This window comes from Cucurbita maxima, unplaced genomic scaffold (genome assembly GCF_002738345.1).
Source record: "Cucurbita maxima cultivar Rimu unplaced genomic scaffold, Cmax_1.0 Cma_Scf00024, whole genome shotgun sequence".
NCBI lineage: Eukaryota > Viridiplantae > Streptophyta > Magnoliopsida > Cucurbitales > Cucurbitaceae > Cucurbita > Cucurbita maxima.
This window is the reverse complement of record NW_019272040.1, coordinates 809,282-832,107: the sequence shown is the minus strand read 5'-3', so window position 1 is coordinate 832,107 and position 22,826 is coordinate 809,282. Positions and strand designations below refer to the sequence as shown.

At 31.8% G+C, this 22,826-nt stretch overlaps 3 protein-coding genes across 3 annotated transcripts; 2 read left to right on the top strand and 1 right to left on the bottom strand.

Moving 5' to 3' along the window:
- Positions 1 to 283: 283 nt before the first annotated feature.
- On the top strand, positions 284 to 5,115 carry LOC111497806 (serine carboxypeptidase-like 34). The gene is made up of 10 exons (XM_023148762.1): positions 284 to 610; positions 1,315 to 1,425; positions 1,565 to 1,660; positions 2,072 to 2,164; positions 2,255 to 2,343; positions 2,425 to 2,727; positions 2,823 to 2,959; positions 3,048 to 3,140; positions 3,681 to 3,786; positions 4,862 to 5,115. The coding sequence occupies exons 1-10, from the start codon at positions 340 to 342 to the stop codon at positions 5,009 to 5,011; spliced, it is 1,449 nt and encodes a 482-aa protein (XP_023004530.1). The 5' UTR covers positions 284 to 339; the 3' UTR covers positions 5,012 to 5,115.
- A 1,023-nt stretch (positions 5,116 to 6,138) lies between these two features.
- LOC111497867 (methyltransferase-like protein 13) lies at positions 6,139 to 10,273 on the top strand. The gene is made up of 8 exons (XM_023148859.1): positions 6,139 to 6,588; positions 7,466 to 7,579; positions 7,794 to 7,862; positions 7,995 to 8,014; positions 8,096 to 8,148; positions 8,250 to 8,280; positions 8,362 to 8,443; positions 9,704 to 10,273. Exons 1-8 carry the CDS (start codon positions 6,405 to 6,407, stop codon positions 9,907 to 9,909), a joined length of 759 nt encoding a protein of 252 aa, XP_023004627.1. The 5' UTR covers positions 6,139 to 6,404; the 3' UTR covers positions 9,910 to 10,273.
- Positions 10,274 to 11,072: 799 nt separating this feature from the next.
- Positions 11,073 to 11,987, bottom strand: LOC111498050 (protein BPS1, chloroplastic-like). The gene has a single exon (XM_023149103.1). It carries the CDS (start codon positions 11,985 to 11,987, stop codon positions 11,073 to 11,075), a length of 915 nt encoding a protein of 304 aa, XP_023004871.1.
- Between the last annotated feature and the right edge of the window lie 10,839 nt (positions 11,988 to 22,826).

Sequence of the window (22,826 nt, the reverse complement as noted above, 5' to 3'; positions counted from 1 at the left end):
AAAAAACAATACAATAATTTGTCGTGGCTTACTGGCACAACGTAGTAGGACAGCGATTGTGTTGGCACTTATTTTAACACAACAAACGTAGACAATATATTTTAAACAAACATAAATGTGACATTTACCACTCCAATGGACTCATAACAAAGGAACGGAAAAAATAAGGTAAGTATTAGAAGACAGCTTAACAATATCTGTAGTCTCGATAATGATTCAAAGAATGAGTTTCCTTATCTTCTTCCTTTTCTCTATATAAACCAGAGTCCACAAAGAAAAAGAATTACAGTCGAGGTCGGGATCAAAGACAGAGATAAAGAGACTGTCTCTTGATTCTTAATGGCGTACTTTTTATATCTTCTTCTTCTATTCTTTCTTCTTGGAAATTTCGAAGAAGGTTTTGGTGCTAAACATAGACTCGGTCCACATGTATTAGCTCGACAGGAGGCGGATCGGGTCGTCGGGTTGCCCGGGCAGCCACCAGTGAAATTCGAGCAATACGCGGGGTATGTTACGGTCAATGAATCTCATGGAAGGGCATTGTTTTATTGGTTCTTTGAGGCCATTGACAATCCCCAACAAAAGCCTCTTCTTCTATGGCTCAATGGAGGTAAAAATTTGAAATTAAATATTATTTTTTAATTCAATAATAATTTAGGTAATAAATTCAAGGTTTTAATTTTGTAGGAATATATTTTACATTTATTAATTTTGTAGGAATGCTAATTATTCAAAAGAGGGTAAAAAGGGAAATTGTTTAAATTGCTGAGAGGTCCCTAGAGTGTCACTATTTTATTTTTTGGCCAAACTTTTACTTAGATATTCTTTAATTTTATTCAATAAAAAATAAAAATAATCTGAGTCCATATAGTTTTTAAATAAGATTTTGTAATGTTTTTTTAACACGTGTTTTAATATTATATTAACATTTAAATAAAATTCTACTTTTATCTATAAAAAAAAAATACTCATAAAATTTCAATAACACATTAAAATTTTTAAAAAATATTATTTACCGTTAATTTTGGATGAAAATGGTTAATAGATTATTTTAAAAAATAATAATAATAAACTTTTAACTGTTTATGATTATAAAATAAAATTAAAAAAAAATCTTAAGGTCTATACCTAACACCTCATATATTATTTCTAACGTCCATATATAATAATTTTTAAAATTTGAATGTATTTTTGAAACAAAATATTAACGATTTTCATATATTTTTTATTTTTAAAGTTGGGAGTATTTTTTATTTTAGTGATATTTTTATTAGGGTTTAAATAATATTAATTGATGTTTAAAATATTAAACAGGACCCGGATGCTCATCAGTTGCGTACGGGGCAGCCGAGGAATTGGGACCTTTCTTTCCTCAGAAAGGTGACGAACCAAAGCTTAAGTTCAACCCATACACTTGGAACTCAGGTAATTTTATCACTTTTTTTTTAATGAAAAATACATTCTATTTTTAACTTAGTAATTAATAATAAACTAAATCTTTTAATTTTTTTTAACGTCACTAAAATTACCATAGCTCTAACCGTGATAATAATACTTGATTCAGCGGCAAACCTATTGTTCTTGGAGTCACCGGTTGGAGTTGGGTTCTCCTACACCAATACTAGTCAAGACATCAGTGACCTCAGTGACACAATCACAGGTATAAATTTGGTTATGATCACGTTTTTTTAAATTAAATTACAATTTAATCCCTATAATTTTTTAAAAATTAAAATTGAGTACTATGAATTAATTAGGTTGATTATCGATATTTATGTCAAATTTCTTCTATTTAAAATAATTAAAATATGATTTTCTTTTAGGAATTTTAATACTGGTTATTAAATTTTCTATTTTATTCATTAATATAATAATTTTAAATTTAATTTTTTTTTAATAATTTCATCTTCTTAATTATAAAATATATGTTGAATTATAGAAAATAATTAAAATATCCTTATTTAAAAAAAAATAATAATAAAACATTTACAGTTAAATTTTAGATTTAAAAAATTAAAAAAATAATAAATAACTATAACATTTTTTTATTTCTTTTAATTTTGACTGTTAGCTAAGGATTCGTACGCCTTTCTACTCAACTGGTTTGAGCGATTCCCCCAATTCAAGTCCCATGAGTTTTACATCGCCGGCGAGAGCTATGCAGGTACCGGAATCTCTCTGTTTCTTCAATTTGATCGCATATTCCTATCCCTCTCTGTAATTAACTGTTCGTCGTCGTCTTCTTCCTCCTCAGGCCACTACGTTCCGCAACTTTCAGAGGTCATTTTCGATGAGAACAAGAAAATCTCCAAGGAAAAACGAATAAACTTCAAAGGCTTCATGGTAATACACTACAGCCTCTGTAAAATTGCTTAAAATCGTTCATTACGTCTTCATCTCCTAACAGTGTTCGTCGATTTACAGATCGGAAACGCCTTGCTCGACGACGAAACCGATCAGCGCGGAATGATCGATTTCGCTTGGAATCACGCTATAATCTCCGATAAATTGTACGGACAAATCAGGAATAACTGCGATTTTAGAAGTATGGTTCCGTCAGCCGCCTGCCAGCCATATCTCAATGCCTATTTCTGGGTGTACAGTATCGTCAACATGTACAGTTTGTACTCTCCGGTCTGCGTGCGGACGAATTTGAGCCGCGGCAGCGGAAGGTGGCAGCGGCAGCCGGAAATCGACGGCGTTGCGCCTATGATATTCACGAAATATGTGAGTTTCTGAATCTGATTGATTTTACAGATTTTTGTGGTCCAGATCTGTTGAAACTGAATAACGGGTTGGGGATTGGAAATGATTTTTTGCAGGAAGGAGGGCACAAGAAACCGATGGGATTTGATCCTTGTTCGTCGGATTACACTGTAAAATATATGAACAGAGCGGATGTTCAGAAGGCTTTGCACGCCAATGTCACTAAAATTCCATATGCGTGGTCCCCTTGCAGGTACTGAAACCGTATTCAACAACCATTTCAATAATTGCACAATTTGGTACTGCTATTGTTGATTCAACGCTTTTTGAGTTGTTTTCAGTGGTCAAATTTCATTGTGGAAGGATTCCCCACCTTCAATCCTCCCCATAATCAAGAAGCTCGTTGCCGGGGGCCTTCGCATTTGGGTTTTTAGGTAAATCCAATCTTCAAAACCACTCTAATTTGAATGGATTTTGTTTGTTTATTTGGTTGAATAACCTTAATGTCCTATCATCATATATTATGAATGAAATTATTTTGGTCACTGATCTCCAATTCAAAATTGTAAGTGAATGGTAAGATATTGTTCACTGCATTGCTTTAAGCTTCCTCAAAATGTCTAGTATCAATGACTATGTATTATTTGTTTATAAACTCATTATCATTTTTTAAATTAGTCAATGTGGGTCTTCTCCCACTAATCCACAACCAATGAACTATTGGATCTGACCGCTTAAGAATATATTCGAAAGACTTGAGTTAGATTATAGGATAGTTGAAGCTTCTTTAGCTAATGACCCTAAAAATAGAACCGCAACATTTTACAATATAGTTTCTTCTTTATATTCTAATTGATAATGTGTTCGAAACTACAGTGGAGATATTGGAGATACTGATGAAAGAATTCTAGTAACCTCAACTTGATTTATGTTTCTTCTTTATATTCTAATCGATAATGTGTTCAAAACTGTAGTGGAGATACGGATGGAAGAATTCCAGTGACCTCAACTCGATTCACTCTGAACAAACTTGGTTTAAAGATCAAACAGGATTGGTTTCCTTGGTTTAGCAGTCAACAGGTACTTTTTACCATTAATCCTCAATAATATATCAACACCTCATTATTTTTTTGAATTTGAATTCTTACTTTTAATATTTTTATTGATGGTACTTATCCATTAATACTGAAATATACTCACTCTGACACTTATTCCCGTCAATCTCATATTTGTATGTATCACAAGTTTAGACTTTAATACCACTTTCAATCTAGTGTATAACCAGTAGTCAATTTTTCAAATTATCTTCAACCCATTAAACGTTTTAAAAACATTCAGTGCGACACTTTACAAATTCCAAGACTCAATTTGAAAACAAGCTGTTATTGAAAAATTTATTACTCAAACAACAAAGACACTACCTCACCTGCTGATGCGGACTATGATTCCGATTTCAATAAGCCCAACTTAAACAGTTAAGAGATTTTTGAAGGGACATTCTAGTTTTGCCAGATATTTCGTTGTTGGACGAAGATCAAATTGTTTATTCCTTCCCGGAATCCCGATCTTCCACTGCCTTCCTCTGATGGATAACTCCTTTCTTTCCCCCATCTATCGGAGTCTTGAATGAATGCCCCGATCTAGGATATTGGCTACAATTGAAAAGGTCTTATCGATAAAATTTCCATTTATCCCAGATCTAGGCATCGGTAACAACCCCATTTTTTAATTTCTTTTAATTACCTCTCGTGAGAAAATGATCCCACAAACAAAGGAATTGCATAGTACGAAATAACATAAAAACGGATTCATTAAAAAATCCCACTCGATATTCAAATTGTTTCTTTTCATCTTTTTTCTTTTTGGAGTCATTTGTTCGACATTCGAGGATTTGTCAATCTATTGGCATGGCTCTGATACCATGTTAGACGAACACGACTCTTCACAATGGTATGATATTGTCCACTTTGAGCATAAGCTCTCATGACTTTACTTGGTCTTCCCCAAAAGGCCTCGTACCAATAGAGTTAGTATTTCTCACTTATAAACCCATGATCATTTCCTAAATTAGCCGATGTGGAACTTTCATCATCCAACACTACTTTCGTTTATTGTATGTGACGAATGAGTATATGTAATATTTGATTATTGATAGGTTGGTGGGTGGACGATCGAGTACGAAGGGCTAATGTTTGTGACAATCAAAGGTGCTGGCCACGAGGTTCCATTGCATGCTCCAAAGGAAGCTCTTAATCTCCTTACGCATTTCCTGGCCAATCGCCGTCTGCCAGATATGCCCTTTTAGATTCACTCTTAAAATATTATTAGTTTCTTTTTTAAATTTTAATTTTAATTTTTAGTCACAGTATTTTGTTATTGCCTTAATACACAGAAATGCCAAGATCTGCCTTCATGGCCCCTTGTCTCTTAATTTATGAATTAATTTTTTTTAATAGTAATTTACTTTTGTGACTTTATCCACATTTTATCAACAGTTCTATTAATATTTTATTATTGAGCATAATATATATACAAATTATTATTACTATTTTTTTCTCCAAATTATTGAGGTAAAAATTAAAGGAAAATTTTGCAAAACGCGGCCGGAAGATAGTATCTATTACTTATATACCCACTATATTTTTTTTATTTTAAAATATCACAAAAAATAAAAAACGCAGTTAATATAAATATAAGGATGTTAAAGTCGTTTTTAGTAAATACCATGTTGATTTTAACCAAATATTTCATTATGGGTTAGGTCAATTTTATTTATTTTCGTTCCACCAACCAATTTTTCGATTAAAAAAATACAAAAAAAAGAAAAAAAAAAAGTTGTTGTCACAAAACCGTCCCTTACCCAACTCAATTGATTACTAACCAAAATTAAACCACCAAATTTAATTTCATTCTTTATTTATTTTTTAAGGAAAATATTTGTCATTCTCTTAAAGATGACTACCGAATAACTTTATATTTTAATATTAAGTTGTATTATTTATATTCTATTAATAATTAAATTTCATATTACAAATATTAAATATTTTTTATTTTGTTCAAAAGTTAGGTTGTAGCCCTGTTTTCAGGTTAATCAAATTGGTCAGACCTCATAAAAAAAAGTCAACTTAGTTGAACCGAATCTTTTTGTTTTTAAAAAATTCAACACTAAACAAAAATTCGAAAAAAAAATATAACCCAACCAATAATTTTAAATACCCATTAATTTCATTTAAATAAAAAAATGTGACAATTTTATAATATTTTTTGTATAATATTCCACGAGATTAAAAATTTGGATTTAAAATTGAGTTAAAGTTACGTTTTTTTTTTTTATTTAAAAAGAAAAATATTTCGTTATCGCGGAATATTTAAATTTTAAAAGAATAATAATTAAATCTATATTTTATAAACCATGAACTCTCTGGAATATTCATTGTGAAAATTACATCTGGGCCTCTTTCTCCACTCGCGCGCTTTTTCCACGCGCCACTCTTCACGCGCTGCAAATCCCATCAAGACCAGCGTTCAACCGACTTCCCTGTTCCTCTCTCTCACTTCTCTCTCTTTCTCTCGCTATATACCAGTTCTCCACAGCCCCACCTTACAACGGCCGAATCAACCGCCGCCGGCGTATTTAAGCTCCTATCGTCTTCTTTCAACGGTGAAATTTGCCGGCGGAGGGGGCCGTAGGTGTAGACATGTACAGGGATGTGTCGAGCTGCAACACCTACGACTACGGCGATGCTGTCTACTGGGACGCTCGTTATCTGCAGGAGGCTGGTTCTTTTGATTGGTACCAGCGTTATGCTGCTCTTCGCCCGTTTGTTCGCAAGTTCATCAGCACTTCCGCCTCCGTCCTTATGGTTGGCTGCGGTAATGCTGGTAATTTCCCTAATTTCACCTTCGTGCCCTTTTCCAGTTTCGTTTTCTTTTCAGATTGGAATAGTTCTTGAGGATGTGTTGGAAGTTGGAATTGGAATGAATTTTCGATGCATTTGGTTTTTCTTTGTCCTAAATTGATGTTTGGTGGATTTTTTAGTTTATTGGATTGATGAATTTAGACGGTCTAGCATACGGAGAACTTGAATCGAGGAGCTATCTTGGAAACGTTTCACTAAGAATTCGTAGTCACTAAGAACACGAGCACTCTGGTTTTAGTATTCATTTCTTTTTTCTTTTGACTTTAATCTGGTTCTGAATTCTCACGTAAATTAGCATTGAGAGAATCAGTCTTGAACTAAAGCAGCTTAATGTTTGGTTTGAATCAATTTATTTGAGAGCCGAAAGTATGAGCAGAATAGGAAGGCCAAGAAGTTCTAGCTGAGAGGAGGTTCAAGTTCCTAGTTATCGAGGTTTTAAGCATTATTTGGAATTTCTGAGCTTCATTGTCTCTGAAACTGTCATCTTTGGCAAAAATTTCCGCAATAACACTGTTAAGATGTACGTATCAGTAAATAATTTGGAAGTGATAGATGCTATACTTACTGGTGATTTATCTACATAATTGAGAAGAAAGTGTGCCAAAATAGATAAATGATACGGTGAAATTAGATGTTTTGGCACATTAATATGACCTAGAGGAAGGAGCGAAGCATTCCTTATAAGGGTGTGGAAACCTCTCCCCAATAGACGCGTTTTAAAACCGTGAGGCTGACGACGATACGTAACGGGCCAAAGCGGACAATATCTACTAGCGGTGGGCTTGAGTTGTTACATAATAGAACATTGATTTTAACCATGACATCTTTTGTACTTGTAGTTATGTCAGAGGATATGATCAAGGATGGATATGAAGACATAATGAATATTGACATTTCTTCTGTGGCAATTGACATAATGAGAAGAAAGTATCAGTTCATCCCCCAGTTGAAATGTATCCTCTTCAGGCTTGCATCTTTGTTCAATTATAATGTATGGTTCGTTTGGTTTTCAAATTAGCACTCGATATTTTTGCGTGACCGAATTGCATTCAGTAGAATTGAATCATAAATACTTGGGTATAAGGCAGAGATGGCCCTCGCTAATTGGTTCTTATTTTTCCCCTTCAATTTCTAGTTCCTGCAAGTTTCCTTGACATATCTATATAGACATGCAAATGGATGTCAAGGACATGAGCTTTTTCCCAGACGAGAAATTTGGTGCTGTCGTCGATAAAGGTTTAACTTCTTGATCTTCATTCTACACACCGTCAAAATTTCCAATCTGTATCACTGAAGTTTTCTCTGTGTTCATCTTTCAATGCCGGTGCCACTTCTTTTTACTCCTGGCCTCTCGGTTCTTGATAATAGGGACACTTGATTCATTGATGGTACGTGAGTTTTCCATATTTCATATGCATGTTATTCACTGTTTTCTCCCTTGGTCTAATTCTTTAATTTTGTGTACATAGTGTGGCACTGATGCTCCGATTAGTGCTGCTCAAATGCTGGGAGAAGTGAGTAGGTTGTGGACCTTATGAACACCATATGGTTGATTGACTAGTATTGATTCTGTGCTTTCTGTTTTACATTGCTCCACTAATTTTTCGGCTTTTGCTTCTATAGGCTTCTTAAACCTGGAGGAGTCTATTTATTGGTAACCATTTTTCATCTCTGGCTTTTACTTTTTAGTGTTTTGTTTGCAGTAAACTAACCAATATATTTTGGTCGTTTTCAGATAACGTATGGCGATCCAAAAGTAAGGATGCCCCATTTGATGCGACCATCATACAATTGGAAGATAACATTGTTTATAATCCGTGAGTTCGTCGTTATCCTCTCATTGACCTGTTCTTATTTTCAGATCTCTAATTGATACAGCCTTCTTTGGGTGTTTATTTGCTTTCTCTTGGTTTTGTTTCAGAGCAAGTCTATGAAGAAAAACTAATAATTCAAAAAAAATCTTAGACGACTAATTAAGATAGTAGTCTAATATTAGATTTACAAGACCTCACTCCCTGAGTATTACACCTGTTGAAAGATCTAATTATGAAGTATGAATGCAATTACACAAAATAAAGCATTTTTTGCAAGTAGGAAACTAATTGATTGCTACATTCTCTTTTGTAACGGTCCAAGCTTACCGCTAGTAGATATTGTCCTTTTTGTGCTTTCCCTTTCGAACTTCCCCTCAAGGTTTTAAAACGTGTCCGCTAGCGAGAGGTTTCCACACCTTTATAAAGAATGCTTCGTTCTCCTCTCCAACCGACGTGAGATTTCACATCTTTGCTTCCCTTCTTTGATCTCTGGTATCGCTGCCCAACTACTCTCCACGGCCCTTGCCCCCCAAAAGAACAAATGAAAGGAATCGCTAAATGTAGGTAAATTCAAGTCATTTTGTTTTGATGTGTAGACGGGTGTGCTGTTGCCAACGCTCTTTAGCTGCGTTTTCACAGCAGAGAAAATTAGATGATTTATGGACCAACAAGATAAAGCGATAACTTCGTCCAACGTGGTATTTATTGGAACAAGGCTTGATAGAGCTAATTCGTTCTTTGCTGTTTTAGCTTCTCAAACTCTCGAACTACTGCTGTGCCCAATTTTGTTTTCCCAAACGCTAATTCCCTTGCTATGTGATTGGTGCTCTTGGATTTTGTTTTCATGGATGTGATCTTGCATCCAGTCTGTACACGATGGCATTATGTTTGCATTCATCTTTGTTAAATATAGAAACAAGTTGATTCGTAATTAAGTTAAATATGCTAACATGAGACCTTGGGCACTCTTACTTCTTGCAAAAGGTTTTAGGTTCGAGTCTGCCCGTCCCACACATGATACAATATTCTCAATAGAATAATAACGCTGAACCCAGTTTTTACAAGCATTGTTGCTTTGGACAATTGCGAATAATGTCGAAACCGATTCGCTTTGCTTTTGCAGTTGGGATAGTCTTGCTCAACTTTTACTTCCTTCTACTGAAAATCATATGTTACAAGATAGTTCATCATACTCTCTGTTATTAAAGAGCTTAGGAAATACACATTTGTCATTCCCTTATTTTCATCCATTACTTTCTACAGCAAGGCCAGGATTTGAAAGGCCGGAAGGGTGCAGCACACCAGAGAAATCATATCTAGAACCAGCGCCCCTAACCGACCAGGGCTTGCTATCACCGAGCTTTGTTATGGAAGACCCGGATTCTCACTTCATATACGTGTGTCAAAAGATGGACGACCTGAATCTTAATAATGCAGCCCCATACCCGTTGAACACAAATGTGTTATAGAAACAAAGAAGGTACCTTACATACCTTCTTGTATCATTTGCATTGCTGCATCCATCCTATTTACAAGCTTGATCATGCATTATTGTTGTAAAATAATGTTATTACTTGTAAAGAAGGAGAATTGATAGACATAAAGATGTGGAAATTAACACATAATTGAGTCTAGGCGGAGAAAAGCTTGTTTGATACACAGAAACAGATGAGATCACTGTGTCTTTGGCCATGTTTTGTGCTGTTTTTTCTTGTTTACCTTAAAAGTTTGAGCTTCACGTACACGTAATCTTGAGCCACACGTACAAGATATTGAACATTTAATGGTCGGGATGCTTGTTGGATGGAATGTTTGAGGCTCTTGTTCGTTATCATTTTTCCTTTCCCTTCTCTTATTTGAATCTGAAAGTTCAAAGTTGATTTTGAAGTCCTTACCTTTGTTTGTTTGATGAGGATTTTATTCAAATTTTGTGTTTTGAAGGTAGCTGGAAATAAAAGGAGAATAATTTTTTTTTACCCATATGAGCTTGTAATCTTGTTTTTTACATATAAAAATTACGATAGGACGAGGTTAAATAAATAGTTTATTCCACCGGACTATTCGTTAAAAAAAATAATGTAATTATAAATCATTCTATTTCCCGTGATAACTAGATAGACCATGGTCTTTGAATTTCAAAATGTTTTATTGCATGTTGTAAGGAAACTCGGGCATTAATGTTAGATCATTTCAAGTACGAAATATTCACTTAATACTTGTTAGTGTTCGATCACTAACAGGACTGAAGAATTCTCTTCATCGGGAGTGAGAGAGAGAAAGAAAGACATATACACAACAAACATTTACAATATGTAACAATATGTAACAATTTGAATCTCGCTCGCTATAGTGCCTCATGAAAATAAACGAGCCATTACCACCGAACTTATAATGATATTACATGCTATTTACATTCATCAAATCTCGTAACTTAATTTTCACATAACATATGAACCTAACAAACTTAATTTAACTATTGAATTTGAGTATACCAAGTTTATTTATTTACTTTGAGTTCACCAGTTTTGGGATTTATTGGTACAAACATTTTTTTATCTCTCTCTATAATATTTTACAATTTCAACCAAACATCAAACAGAAGAGGAAAAAAAAAAAAAAAAAAACATCGGATTTAATGTTTGGGTTGTCTGAAAGCATCAAGCAATCGGCTTCTTCCGTCGAGAATCTCCGAGAATCTTCCATCCACCTCCTGCACCAATCTCTCCACCGCCTTCTCCAATCTCTCTAATCTCCTCCTCATCTCCTCCGCCGCCTCTCCATCGCCGCCGCCACCGCTGCCGACGACCTCCTTCGCCGCACAGTTCACCTCCTTCACCTCCTCCGGCACATTCCCCTTCTTGGAAACTACCGAATCCAACTCTTTAAACGCTGGAACCGTCACGCCGGCGGCTAATCTTCTCATCTCCAAATACGCCGTCGAGTCTCCCTCACATCCAGAAATCACAATCCCACAGACCCAATACCCAATTCCCATCATTGTCACCAACGCGCTCTCTATCGCCCACTCCTCGCCGGAGCAACTCTTCTTCCGATCAACCACAATTCCTCTGTTTTCCAATCCCACAAAATTCCTCTTCATAACAATCGGTTTCAGACGGGCCACCGCCATTAACGGCGAGCTCCGAACCAAACTCAGAGCATAAGCAAGGGAAAGCCGCGAATTCCCCAGTTGGGATAAAGAAAAACTGACGGAATTGAGAAGATCAAGCAAATTTAAACTATAATTCAAATACCCATCAACCAAATCGGCGCCCCATTTCGCAACAGGGCAGTCTAAATCGACAACCAATTTGGAAAAAGCCCGATGGAGAACAGGCAGAGCTTGAAGAAGCTGAAGAAGCCAATGAAAAGACAACGTTGTCGAATCGGAGCTCAACAACAGGAGTTGATTCAGACAAGACGAGACCTCAGCGTCGAAGGCCTGAAGAAGCGAAACAGAGAACGAAGCTCTGTTTCCATGGCGGCTATGGTGATGATTGTAGAACTTGGAACAGTGCTTGTTGAAGGTTTGAAGCAAAAGGAGCATTACAAAGGGAGCTGAAAGTTGCAGAAATCAAAAGGGTTTTGTTGTGCTGATTTGAGTGTTTAACAATGGCGGGCAGTGGCGTTCTGAGAATTTATAGAAGGTCGGGGGTGGAGGAAGAAGGAAGCAGCCGAAGGAAAAATCCGCGTGCGCAGTGGCTTTGACTGGTTTGTTTAATTGAATCGTTTTTCTTGTGATTTAAAATATGATTTTAATGCTTACTTTTCAAGTTCGCGTCAAGTTTACGATTTCACTTTCTTAATAATATATTTTTTAAAATTTTAAAAAATAATTTTTCATACAAACTCATAATTTTTCTTAACGTAAAAATTTCCTTTAAATATTTAGTTAAAAGGGAAATAATCCACCGATTAAATAAAAAGCTGTGGGCTGTTGATTATGCAACACGTGGAATACCGCAGCTTTCTCTTTAATTATCCACGCCAATTTATTATATTTAATTATTTCATAAAACCGCTGACCTTTCTTTATTTGGTCAAAATTGACTTTTAAACACGGTCAAGGCTACGAACAATTTGGACTAAATATTAATAATAATTTGTTAGATATAAATTGATAGAAAAAAAAAAGTTAATATTATAGCTTAAAATATAATTTAATTTTATATTTATAAACTTTTTAATTTTGTATTTAATAAATTTATAATTTTCAAAAATAAAATTCATAAAGATATTATACATAAAATTGAAAAATGTTGTATTATTTATTTATTTTTGTAAAAATACTTTTTACATGAAATATATATATTTTAATGTAATTTTTTTTAATAAAATTTTGAGAGTATTTTAAAGTTATATAACCCACCGACTAAAGAAAAGCTGTGAGCTGAGCCGTAGTATACAACGCGTGTGGACAACGAAAAACAGCTTNTTTATTTTTTTTTTTTTTTTTTTTTTTTTTTTTTTTTTTTTTTTTTTTAATATCACGTTTTTCGTTTGTTTTATTTTAAAAAATAAATTTAAAGTACTATTTAACATTTTTATTATTATTTTATTTTAGTTGGGTTAAATTAATAAAAATATCTTTTAAGTTTTTAAAAATTTAAATAATATTAAAACCCGAAACAATTGATATTTTATTTAAAAAATATCTCTAAAATTAAAAAATTTTAGTTACTGTCTTCCATTAGAATAATAATAATAAAATTACTTTTATTCTCAATACTATATTTAAAAAATACCTATTTATTAATATATTTTATCTTCATAAAAAAAATTTATTGTTAATACGTGGACGAAAACTTCAGGAATATGAATAACTGTATTTTTTAAATTTTATAAAAAAAAATTAAAGATATTTTTTATGTTTTTAAAAGAGTTTAAGGTATAATAAAAAAAAATGGAAATAGTTTAAAAATTTTAAAAGTATTTTAAAAATAAAATATTAATGATTTTTCTTTACAAAAATAAAATAATAATAACAATTTGTTAGATATAATATTTGGATAATATATTATAATAATTAATTATGAAATATATTTAATATTTTTTCTTCATTTGGTTAGTAGTATATTTTATCTTACGATTTAGTAATATATTTTATTTTATTTGCAATATTTAGTTAGTTAATATTTTATCATAATTTTTTATATTAGGAAATAGTTTGAGTTTCGATCCCATTTCTATTTCTCATTTTTAACGTAACTTTAAAATAATTTTTATACTTTGGTTATATTTTAACCTTCCAATTCGATTAGGTCCGTGTAAGTTCGTCTTCGTCCATAATGTAATCGACAAAGCTCATTCCGATTTTGTTAGGTCAATTTCTATATATTATTGGAACATACTTCCACTAGGCCATGCCAAATGTCTGCCTTTTATTGGTTTTAATTTGCAAGTTTTTCAATCAATTATTTTCTACATAATTTATTTCGATAGTATTATTAAAAAAACGTTAAAAAAAATAATAATAATAATTAAAGGTAAATAGATTATAGAAGAAAAAGCATTTTTTTTTTATTCAAAGTGTTTTAATCCTTTAATTTTTAAATATTTAATTATAATCCATAAATAATAATAAAATATTAAGTTATTAGTTGACATTGAAACAGTACACATGACCTTCCACGTGGCATTAAATATAAATATATTTATTTAAATATTTATATAGGAATTTTGATGTGGACACACTATTGGCCTATCATTGGTTCCCACGATCCTTCCACTTTAATATTCTTTAGAAAATGATAACTTAATCAAATCAATTTATTTTAATTATATAAAAATAATTTATTTATTTTTAAAGAAATTTTGTTTGGAAAAAAATAACCTTAGATCTATCCTCCCTTCTTTTTTTCTTAAAAAAAACTTGAAAAACAAAATAAAAAAAAAAGTTAATTTAAAAATGGATTTTTTTATAGATATAAATAGTTTCTAATTAATTTATCATTCAATATATTTAAAAAATATATTCATAATATTTTATAATAATAATCCAACTCGCTAATTTACAGTTTATTTTAATAATAATAATAATACGTAATTTCCGAAATTTTTTGGACCAACCTAAATGTTGGATCGGTATGGCAACCCTAGAGGGGGGGTGAATAGGGTTTTAACGATAAAAGTGTTTAAACTTGATTAATTTTTCTAATGATAAAACTTTTTACAAATAAGTAGAAGATGATAATTACTAAAACAAAATAATTCAAGTCAAAACAATAATCAAGTAGAACATGCAATAAACATAATAATAATCTTGAAATTGAATAGGAAAGAGTTAGAGAAAATGACACCGTAGTTTTATAGTGGTTCGGTCAAACTCGACCTACTCCACTCCCCAAGCGCCTCTTGGGAATTTGAATAAATAACTTTTCCGACTCTTTCCACGGATCAGAGCCAAACCGGTACACCGCTCTTTTTACGAGTTCAAGAGCAAACTCAATCCTTTCAACGACTCAGGATCAAACCGATACAAGTATTTGAGTTTGATAATAACACACCACAACTCTCTCAAAGAGTAGATTTACAATTTGGGATACTGACAACTATTTCCTCACAATATAATAATAATCCCTCTCAAGAATAAGATGAAAAGAAATAAACTTGTAAGCTTGGAGAGAGCAATAAACAATGGAGACTTTGAACAAATGAGGATTGAAGAATGTATGTAAGTTGTATATATAAAAATGTGGGGAAGATGAGTTTATATAGAGGAGAAAAGTGGCAAAATGTAGGATTGAATATTGACCATTGGATTGTGTTAGGAATAATGGAAGGTGGAGATTAAAAGTAATTAAGTAAGAAAATTTTCTAAATTCATTTATTTCAAAATTTTAATATAATAGTAATATAATATAATAATAATAAAAAGTTATGTGAGTAACGGTAAAATGTAATTCAAAATTTATTATAAATATAATAATATAATAATAATAAAAATGATGTGAGTAACTACCAAAATTTTAAAATATAATAATATAATAATATAATATAGTAATAATAAAATTCGATGTGAGTAACGGTTATATTCAAATTTATATTTGTAAAAACAATTTTTATTTAGAAATGTAATAATAAGAAAAACTCCACCATGTGTTATTCTTCCAATATTATAAATGTCATACTTTGATATATTTTGATTTGTCCATCATTTTGATTTTGTTGCCACATCATCACGTCGGGTATGTTGTCTCGACTCTAATTTCTTCGTTTTAGCTCTGATTTGAGTAATTGAAAAGTTGTTGTAATCGTTATTCCCGACCTTATACTGTGGACAGTTCAAAAAACTGAAAATAGTTAATAATTAAAAGTAGGTTTGTTATCATCAAAACATCAATAATTAATTCATTGAAATTAATTAATGTGAGATCAAGGGCCAATAAGCCAACAATCTCCCCCTTTTTGATGATGACAAATCATTTAAAGAAAAATTCATAAAAACCAATAATACAACATCCATGTAATAATATCACTACATACTAATATATTATCATAAATTTCACTCAAGAGCATATTCTCCCTTATATTAATGCCTCAAGAAATTATGAAATACCAAGTAAATGATTCATAAATTATAAAATAACAAATTTAGAACATATTTTTCTTAATTTTCTCCCCCTTTGTAATCATCAAAATGAACAATTGAAAGAGAATGCATTTAATAATGACATAATGGCTCCCCCTAAAAACATGCATTCAAAAATTATAAAATTCAAGATATATCACAACGAATAATACCAAGCTCAAGCCTATTTTTGCAAAAAATTTCTTCATTCAATGGCTTGGTGAAAATATCGGCCAGTTGATTATTAGAGTTTACAAAATCAAGAATAATATGTCCATTTTGCACATGCTCTCTAATAAAATGATGTCTAATGTCAATATGTTTAGTTCTAGAATGATGAATAGGATTTTTAGTTAAATTAATAGCACTTGTATTATCACAAAATATAGGCACACTATGAAACTTTAATCCAAAATCACAAAGAGTTTGTTTCATCCAAAGAATTTGAGCACAGCAACTAGCAACCGCAATATATTCCGCTTCGGTAGTAGATAAGGCAACCGAATTTTGCTTTTTACTAAACCAAGAAACTAAGGAACTACCAAGAAATTGACAAGTTCCACTAGTACTTTTACGATCAAGTAAGCTTCCGGCAAAATCTGCATCAGAATATCCTACCAATTTAAATTCAACATTTCTAGGATACCACAATCCTAGATCAATAGTTCCAAGCAAATATTTAAATATTCTCTTAACGGCATGTAAATGAGATTCCTTAGGACAAGATTGAAATCTAGCACAAAGACATACACTAAACATAATATCGGGTCTACTAGCGGTCAAGTAAAGTAAAGATCCAATCATACCTCGATAAGCTTTAATATCCACACTTTTACCTTTTTCATCCTTGTCAAGCTTAGTGGATGTGCTCATGGGAGTTCTTGCAATCTTACCTCCATTGAACTTGAATCTTTTGAGCAAATCTTTAGTGTATTTCTCTTGATTGATGAAGATACCATTCTTGAGTTGTTTGATTTGAAGTCCAAGAAAGAAACTGAGTTCTCCCATCATACTCATCTCAAACTCACTATGCATACATTTAGAAAATTCTTCACATAAAGAAGGATTAGTAGAACCAAATATGATATCATCCACATATATTTGCACTAATAGCATATCGTTTTCTTTAATCTTAATAAAGAGTGTAGTGTCGAGTTTGCCCATTTTAAAATCATTCCCAATAAGAAAATTACTAAGTCTATCATACCAAGCTCTTGGAGCTTGTTTTAAGCCATAAAGAGCCTTTTTCAACTTATAGACATGATGAGGAAATTCTACATTTTCAAATCCGGGAGGTTGTTCTACATAAACTTCCTCCATAATATAACCATTCAAAAATGCACTTTTCACATCCATTTGATATAATACAAAATTTTTGTAAGAAGCAAAAGCAAGTAACATTCTAATAGCTTCTAATCTAGCAACGGGTGCAAAAGTTTCTTCATAATCTATGCCTTCCTCTTGACAATAACCTTGAGCTACAAGCCTAGCTTTATTTCTAATGATATTCCCATTTTCATCCATTTTATTTCTAAAAACCCATTTGGTTCCAATAATAGAAGTATTAGATGGCCTATGGACTAATTCCCAAACTTTGTTCCTTTCAAATTGATTTAGCTCTTCTTGCATGGCTAAAATCCAAAACTCATCATTTTCGGCATCCTTAAGACTTTTTGGTTCAATTTGAGAAACAAAAGCAAGATTATTAAATAAATTAATAGAAGAGCGAGTTTTCACACCTTGTTCGAGATCACCAAGAATCAAGTCCTTGGGATGAGACAAGGCATACCTCCATTCTTTTGGCATTGATGAAGAACCTTCTTCCTTTAAGCTCATCTCTTCTTTACTCGTAACAATTTCTTTGCCGTTGTCACTAACGAGTAAATCTCCAAAATTTCTTTCTAAATCATCACTACAAATAGACTCATTAGAAATATTATTGCAAGATTCATCAAATACCACATGCATAGATTCTTCAATAACTAAAGTTCTCTTATTGAAAATTCTATAAGCTTTACTAGTAGATGAATAGCCAAGAAAAATACCAATATCCGTTTTTGAATCAAACTTTCCAAGCTTTTCTTTGTTGTTCAAAATAAAACATTTACAACCAAAAACTTTGAAATACCCAACATTTGGAATTTTGTTATGCCAGAGTTCATAAGGAGTTTTATTTAATGAAGGTCTAATTAAAACTCTATTTAAAATATAACAAGCGGTATTAACGGCTTCCGCCCAAAAATATTTAGGTAAATCATACTCATTTAACATTGATCTAGCAAATTCTTGTAAAGTACGATTTTTCCTTTCAACCACACCGTTTTGTTGAGGAGTCCTTGGAAAGGAGAATTCATGAGAAAAACCATTATCTTCACAAAATTTTTCAAAGGCAACACTGTTAAATTCTCCCCCATGGTCACTCCTAATTTTAGTAATTAAAAACCCTTTTTCATTTTGAACTCTTTTTACAAAACTAGCAAATCTTTTCAAAACATCATTCTTATGTTTTATCATCAAAACCCAAGTAAATCTTGAAAAATCATCCACTATCACAAAAGCATAATAATTTCCTCCATAACTAGCTATTTTAGAAGGGCCAAATAAGTCTATATGGAGTAGTTGAAGAGGTCTAGTAGTAGAAATCATATTTTTAGATTTGAAAGAAGACTTAGTTTGCTTACCCATTTGACAAGCGTCACAAATTTTATCTTTTTCAAATTTAAGTTGAGGGAGACCTCTCACTAATGAATTTTTTGAAATATTTGAAATCAAGTACATACTAGCATGTCCTAGTCTTCTATGCCATAGCCAAGAGTTATCAATCAAAACCGAAAGACATTTATCATTTGTAGGACAATCATTCAAATCAATAGTATACACATTATCGTCTCTATTTCCTACAAACAAAACTTTTCTATCACTAGCATTTTCAATTATGCAATTATTCTTATCAAATACAACTCTAAAACCTTTATCACATAATTGACTAATGCTAAGTAAGTCATGCTTTAAACCATCAACTAACAATACATTTTTAATGAGAGTACAAGAGTCATTACCTATAGTACCCTTACCAATTATTTTACCCTTCTTGTTATCACCAAAGGTTACTAAGCCACCATCCTTCTTGGAAAGATTGACAAACTTGGATGGATTACCCGTCATGTGTCTTGAGCAACCACTATCCAAGTACCACTTATTTTTCTTGGAGGCTTTCAAACAAACCTAAAAACAAAGATATTCAAAATTGACCTTTTGGTACCCATACTTGTTTGGGTCCTAGAAAGTTAGTATTCACAAATTTAGGAATCCATTTCATATTTGCATTCATATTAAAGACATTGTATTTAGATAAGTAACAAGAATAATCTTTATGTCCAAACTTACCACACGAGAAACAAACGACATTATGCAAGAATTTATTTCTTGGACTAAATTTGTGTATTCTATTTTTATTCGAAAAATTATTTTCTAAAACATTGTTAAACTTTGTATTTTGAGAAACTTTTCTTCCTAAATGAATATTTTGAGAATTTTTCAATTTAAAGCACTTAGGTCTAATATGACCTTCAACACCACAATAATGACATATAGGCACAAATCTAGATTTATCATACTTAGATACAAATTTACATGTGTTAGATTTAGGCAAGATAGGGGATGCTTTAACAAAGATTGTTTTAGAACTTGAAGGTGTAGAACATTCATCAATATAGCCTAATCCTCTTTTATCACCATATGACTTACCTCCTTCAAGTATTTTATCTAATTTTTGAGCACCTATTGTTAACATTTTAATAGATTCCTTAGCCCTACCAAGTTCTTGCAAATTATTTGATTCATTCTCTTTGAGCAATTTAATTAATTTATCTTTTTCACCACAATCATGCTCAAGAGTCTTGACTTTATCAATTAATGCATTTTTCTCATCACAATCAAATACATGCTTTTCACAAGGTACATCAATTTTAACAATATTATGATCCTTCTCCTTCAAGCAAGAAATTTCATTTAGCAAAGACTTATTTTCAATAATTGAAGTCTTATATTTCTTTTTAAGCACAACATACTTTGAACTAAGTTTTTCTAAATCAATTGTCATCTCATCAACAAGTTTAAATAATTCATGATAAGAAAGAGATTCAAGAGTTACCTCATCTTCTTGTTCATCTTCTTGTTCATCCTCTTTGTCACTATGAGCCATGAAGCAAAAATTTGCAACTTCTTCATCACTTCCACTTGCACTTTCATCACTATCATCCCAAGTAGCCTTCATTGCTTTCTTCTTGGATTTCTTAGATGATTTGAGGAGAGGACAATCCGTTCTTATATGACCCGGCTTTTTACATTCATAACATATTACCTCATCGTTTTTGCTCTTTTCACCTTTTGACTCTTTTTGATTTGTGAAATGTTTTTTTAATTGTTTCTTCCTTTTAATAAAATTTTTATACTTACGTGTGAAGTAGGCGACATCATCTTCATCAAGGACGTCCTCATCTTCAGAGTCAACTTTGATGGATTTTAGGGCTATACTTTTCTTCTTTTTGGATTCTTCTTCCATGTGCCCGTTCATGGTAATCTCATGTGTCATGAGAGAACCAATGAGTTCATCCAAAGGAAGCTTTGTGAGATCCTTTGCTTCTTGAATCGCCGTCACTTTTGCCTCCCAACTTTTAGGCAGAGACCTAAGAATTTTTCTTACATTTTCGGAGATAGAATATACTTTTCCAAGATTTTTCAAAGCATTTAAAATATTAGTAAATCTAGTAAACATATCACCAATAGGTTCATTTTCCTCCATTTTAAATAGTTCATAATTATGAACTAACATGCTAATTTTTGTTTCTTTAACTTGATTGGTTCCCTCATGAGTTACTTCAAGAGTTTTCCAAATTTCATATGCCGAAGAACACATACATACTCTATTAAATTCATCATTACTTAAGGCACAATACAGACAATTGATAGCACTAGCATTCAAAGAACATTTTTTCATATCATGCTCATCAAATTCATTTTCTAATTTAGGCACCTCAATATTATTAACAATTTTTATTGGAATGTAAGGACCATTACTAACATTTAACCACAATTGATAATCAACGGATTGCAAATAAATTTTCATCCTAGCTTTCCAACATGTATAATTTGTTCCATCAAAATAAGGTGGCCTAGAAGTTGATTGTCCTTCACTAAAACCATTTTTAACACGTAGGTTTGCCATAAGCTCGAACAATAAAGTTTAGATAAAAAATCTATAGGAGCAACCTGCTCTGATACCAATTGTTGGATCGGTATGGCAACCCTAGAGGGGGGGTGAATAGGGTTTTAACGATAAAAGTGTTTAAACTTGATTAATTTTTCTAATGATAAAACTTTTTACAAATAAGTAGAAGATGATAATTACTAAAACAAAATAATTCAAGTCAAAACAATAATCAAGTAGAACATGCAATAAACATAATAATAATCTTGAAATTAAATAGGAAAGAGTTAGAGAAAATGACACCGTAGTTTTATAGTGGTTCGGTCAAACTCGACCTACTCCACTCCCCAAGCGCCTCTTGGGAATTTGAATAAATAACTTTTCCGACTCTTTCCACGGATCAGAGCCAAACCGGTACACCGCTCTTTTTACGAGTTCAAGAGCAAACTCAATCCTTTCAACGACTCAGGATCAAACCGATACAAGTATTTGAGTTTGATAATAACACACCACAACTCTCTCAAAGAGTAGATTTACAATTTGGGATACTGACAACTATTTCCTCACAATATAATAATAATCCCTCTCAAGAATAAGATGAAAAGAAATAAACTTGTAAGCTTGGAGAGAGCAATAAACAATGGAGACTTTGAACAAATGAGGATTGAAGAATGTATGTAAGTTGTATATATAAAAATGTGGGGAAGATGAGTTTATATAGAGGAGAAAAGTGGCAAAATGTAGGATTGAATATTGACCATTGGATTGTGTTAGGAATAATGGAAGGTGGAGATTAAAAGTAATTAAGTAAGAAAATTTTCTAAATTCATTTATTTCAAAATTTTAATATAATAGTAATATAATATAATAATAATAAAAAGTTATGTGAGTAACGGTAAAATGTAATTCAAAATTTATTATAAATATAATAATATAATAATAATAAAAATGATGTGAGTAACTACCAAAATTTTAAAATATAATAATATAATAATATAATATAGTAATAATAAAATTCGATGTGAGTAACGGTTATATTCAAATTTATATTTGTAAAAACAATTTTTATTTAGAAATGTAATAATAAGAAAAACTCCACCATGTGTTATTCTTCCAATATTATAAATGTCATACTTTGATATATTTTGATTTGTCCATCATTTTGATTTTGTTGCCACATCATCACGTCGGGTATGTTGTCTCGACTCTAATTTCTTCGTTTTAGCTCTGATTTGAGTAATTGAAAAGTTGTTGTAATCGTTATTCCCGACCTTATACTGTGGACAGTTCAAAAAACTGAAAATAGTTAATAATTAAAAGTAGGTTTGTTATCATCAAAACATCAATAATTAATTCATTGAAATTAATTAATGTGAGATCAAGGGCCAATAAGCCAACACTAAATTTTCACGTTGAGTTCATAACCCAACCCAACTCAACCCTCCATTTTCGGGTTTGGTTGGGTTAGATTGTTCGGTTGTTTTTTTAATAATTATTTTAAAAAATCTTACTTATTTATATTAAATAGTCACAAGGGACGATGCTAACAAATATCTTAAAAGGTGGGTTAAACTCGATTGTAACCCTATTTTTTAGGTATTCGAGTT

What these genes read in the sequence shown, in the direction of transcription:
- LOC111497806 (XM_023148762.1), top strand. Translation starts at nt 340, where the DNA reads ATGGCGTACTTTTTATATCTTCTTCTTCTATTCTTTCTTCTTGGAAAT. An exon ending in CTTCGCATTTGGGTTTTTAG is followed by an intron (nt 3,141 to 3,680) that starts GTAAATCCAATC and finishes TCAAAACTGTAG; the next exon opens with TGGAGATACGGATGGAAGAA. An exon ending in CTTGGTTTAGCAGTCAACAG is followed by an intron (nt 3,787 to 4,861) that starts GTACTTTTTACC and finishes GATTATTGATAG; the next exon opens with GTTGGTGGGTGGACGATCGA.
- LOC111498050 (XM_023149103.1), bottom strand. Translation starts at nt 11,987, where the DNA reads ATGCTCCTTTTGCTTCAAACCTTCAACAAGCACTGTTCCAAGTTCTAC.
- LOC111497867 (XM_023148859.1), top strand. Translation starts at nt 6,405, where the DNA reads ATGTACAGGGATGTGTCGAGCTGCAACACCTACGACTACGGCGATGCT. An exon ending in GGTTGGCTGCGGTAATGCTG is followed by an intron (nt 6,589 to 7,465) that starts GTAATTTCCCTA and finishes TTGTACTTGTAG; the next exon opens with TTATGTCAGAGGATATGATC. An exon ending in CTGGAGGAGTCTATTTATTG is followed by an intron (nt 8,281 to 8,361) that starts GTAACCATTTTT and finishes GGTCGTTTTCAG; the next exon opens with ATAACGTATGGCGATCCAAA.